This window comes from Aplysia californica, unplaced genomic scaffold, assembly GCF_000002075.1.
Source record: "Aplysia californica isolate F4 #8 unplaced genomic scaffold, AplCal3.0 scaffold00293, whole genome shotgun sequence".
Taxonomy (NCBI): Eukaryota; Metazoa; Mollusca; class Gastropoda; order Aplysiida; family Aplysiidae; genus Aplysia; species Aplysia californica.
Window position 1 is genome coordinate 253,953 of NW_004797563.1, and position 1,978 is coordinate 255,930.

The window sequence follows — 1,978 nt, forward strand, 5'->3', positions numbered from 1 at the left end:
CATAATTGGTGACACGTAAAACGTAAAAGCTTTCAGCTACTGAAGCGTGATCAGCCTGTTCCGATTTCAGACATTGACCGTTAAAACCAAGACAGTCACACCAGGTAGGTATCTATCTCATCGTGCTGAAAAAGTTCAGAAGTTTGGAAAAGAGAAGTTGTACGCTGTTGAGGCGAGCTGGTTCCAGTGGGTTGGGGGCCACACCCACCCACACATCAATTATATTGACCATGGTTGCAAGAAATGTTTGGGGAACGCCTTATGAGACAAACGTTTACAAATAAACGTTTGAAACCTTTTGAAAAAAAATATCCTATAGGTTTGTTTGACAGACAGTCTACGACAAAACCCCTCAAGCAATCAAATAAGTGATAATCTATTTTGAACAGGAGGTGCAAAGAATCGAGCCAGAAACATGTCACAGAGTTATTCAAAATGTCCTCTGGGGCTTTTATGGATAGGACTGGTCGACACATGGTGAAAGGAGTATACAATTCAAACAAGAAAACCTTCCCGGAGTTTTTATTGGCAGTGTAAATTTTGTATAAATTCGTAATTCACAGCACAGATATCGTTTATTAGAAATAGAACATTACAAAGTTTTGCTTACACCCATTTTAAATGTTTTAAATTTTTTGTTTGTTTTTGTTTGTTTGTTTGTTGTTTGTTGTTGGGTTTTGTTGTTGTTGTTTTTTTTGGGGGGGAGGTTGTCAAATTTGATATTTTTGAGCTCTATGGTTTGTTTTCTTCATACTTACAAACGATATTATGGTGTCTCCGTGGTTGAATTTTGTTTGTTCTAAGTTGTTTTATCTTTCAATTGGTCCAAAAATGACCGACTTGTTGCTCTTTAAATGACACCTGATACATGTATTAACCAAAATACTAGCGCAAGATTTTTTTAAAGTCCAGAATAAATCCCCAGGGGCAAAATTTCGGTGTATGGCTTCAAGAGAACAAACTGGTTATTTGCTTTAATATTGGAGGTTTCCATACGCTGCTTTTAATGGAGAATAAGTGGTTGACTTCAGACAACGACACACAGTTAAATTGCCGTCCAAGATATTAACCAAACTGCCACCAGCGAGGAAAGATTTACATAATGCCAGACTGGAATGGAACAGTGCCTTACGTCACGTGAGTTGAGATAAACAGTTCACATATCTGTAGCCTTCCAGTGGGTTAAGTAACCGTGACTTACGACATTCTACAAACATGCTGGAGTGTTTCTGAATACATATTATAATACAAAGTCTAAAAACGACATGTAAGCTATCTTTTTATAATGCTACCTAAATTTTCCAATTTCCCCTCTGCCGGGAATAAACATTAAAACGGTTCTAAAGACAAGCAACAGAATGAATAAACCAACGGATGTTAAATTACCCTAACTGCCATGGGAACATGGAGAAATATTCTCGTCTAACAATCGTACCAGTCCACGTCATCATTTTACCTGTGCCATGTAGGCCATATTTAAGGAGTCCGCCAGACACCTATGAGCCCAGTTCCCTGAGGTTTCTCCCAACGCCAGTATGTTGCTCATCCTGTTCTGCGCCACTCTTGTGGTTGTCTATGCTCAGCAACCAACACCCTGCCGTGAGAATATTATTACTTATATTACCTTTCTTTTTTTAAATTTTTAGCAGTGCACGCCTACTCTTTTGGATTCCTCCCCCTTCCGAAGTTGAGCATTCGTTTTCTCTGTTTATTTTTCACGCAAATATTTTCACCAGAACTATTTTTGCCTCACGTTGTTTGTTCATCTGATTTTGACACTGACAGTTTGGCAGCTATGAAAATTATTAGGGCAGATAATAATAATAGCAATAATAATAAATGACATTTATATAGCGCTCAACCCCGAATAAAGTACACAGGCTCTGGGCGCTTTACAATACAGTACAACATACAACAGAAACATGAAACGTTATGTTCTGACTAAAGAAAATTATTCCAAATATTCATCTTATTAATT

The 1,978-nt window shown here is 37.7% G+C and overlaps 1 protein-coding gene across 1 annotated transcript in view; it reads left to right on the forward strand.

The window, feature by feature from the left end:
- Positions 1–1,535: 1,535 nt before the first annotated feature.
- Positions 1,536–1,978, forward strand: part of LOC106012217 (mammalian ependymin-related protein 1-like) — a 6,531-nt gene continuing 6,088 nt past the window's right edge. The window contains exon 1 of the mRNA XM_035970612.1: positions 1,536–1,599. Within this exon, the coding sequence (XP_035826505.1) occupies positions 1,536–1,599 (64 nt within the window). The remainder of the gene's footprint in view (positions 1,600–1,978) is intronic.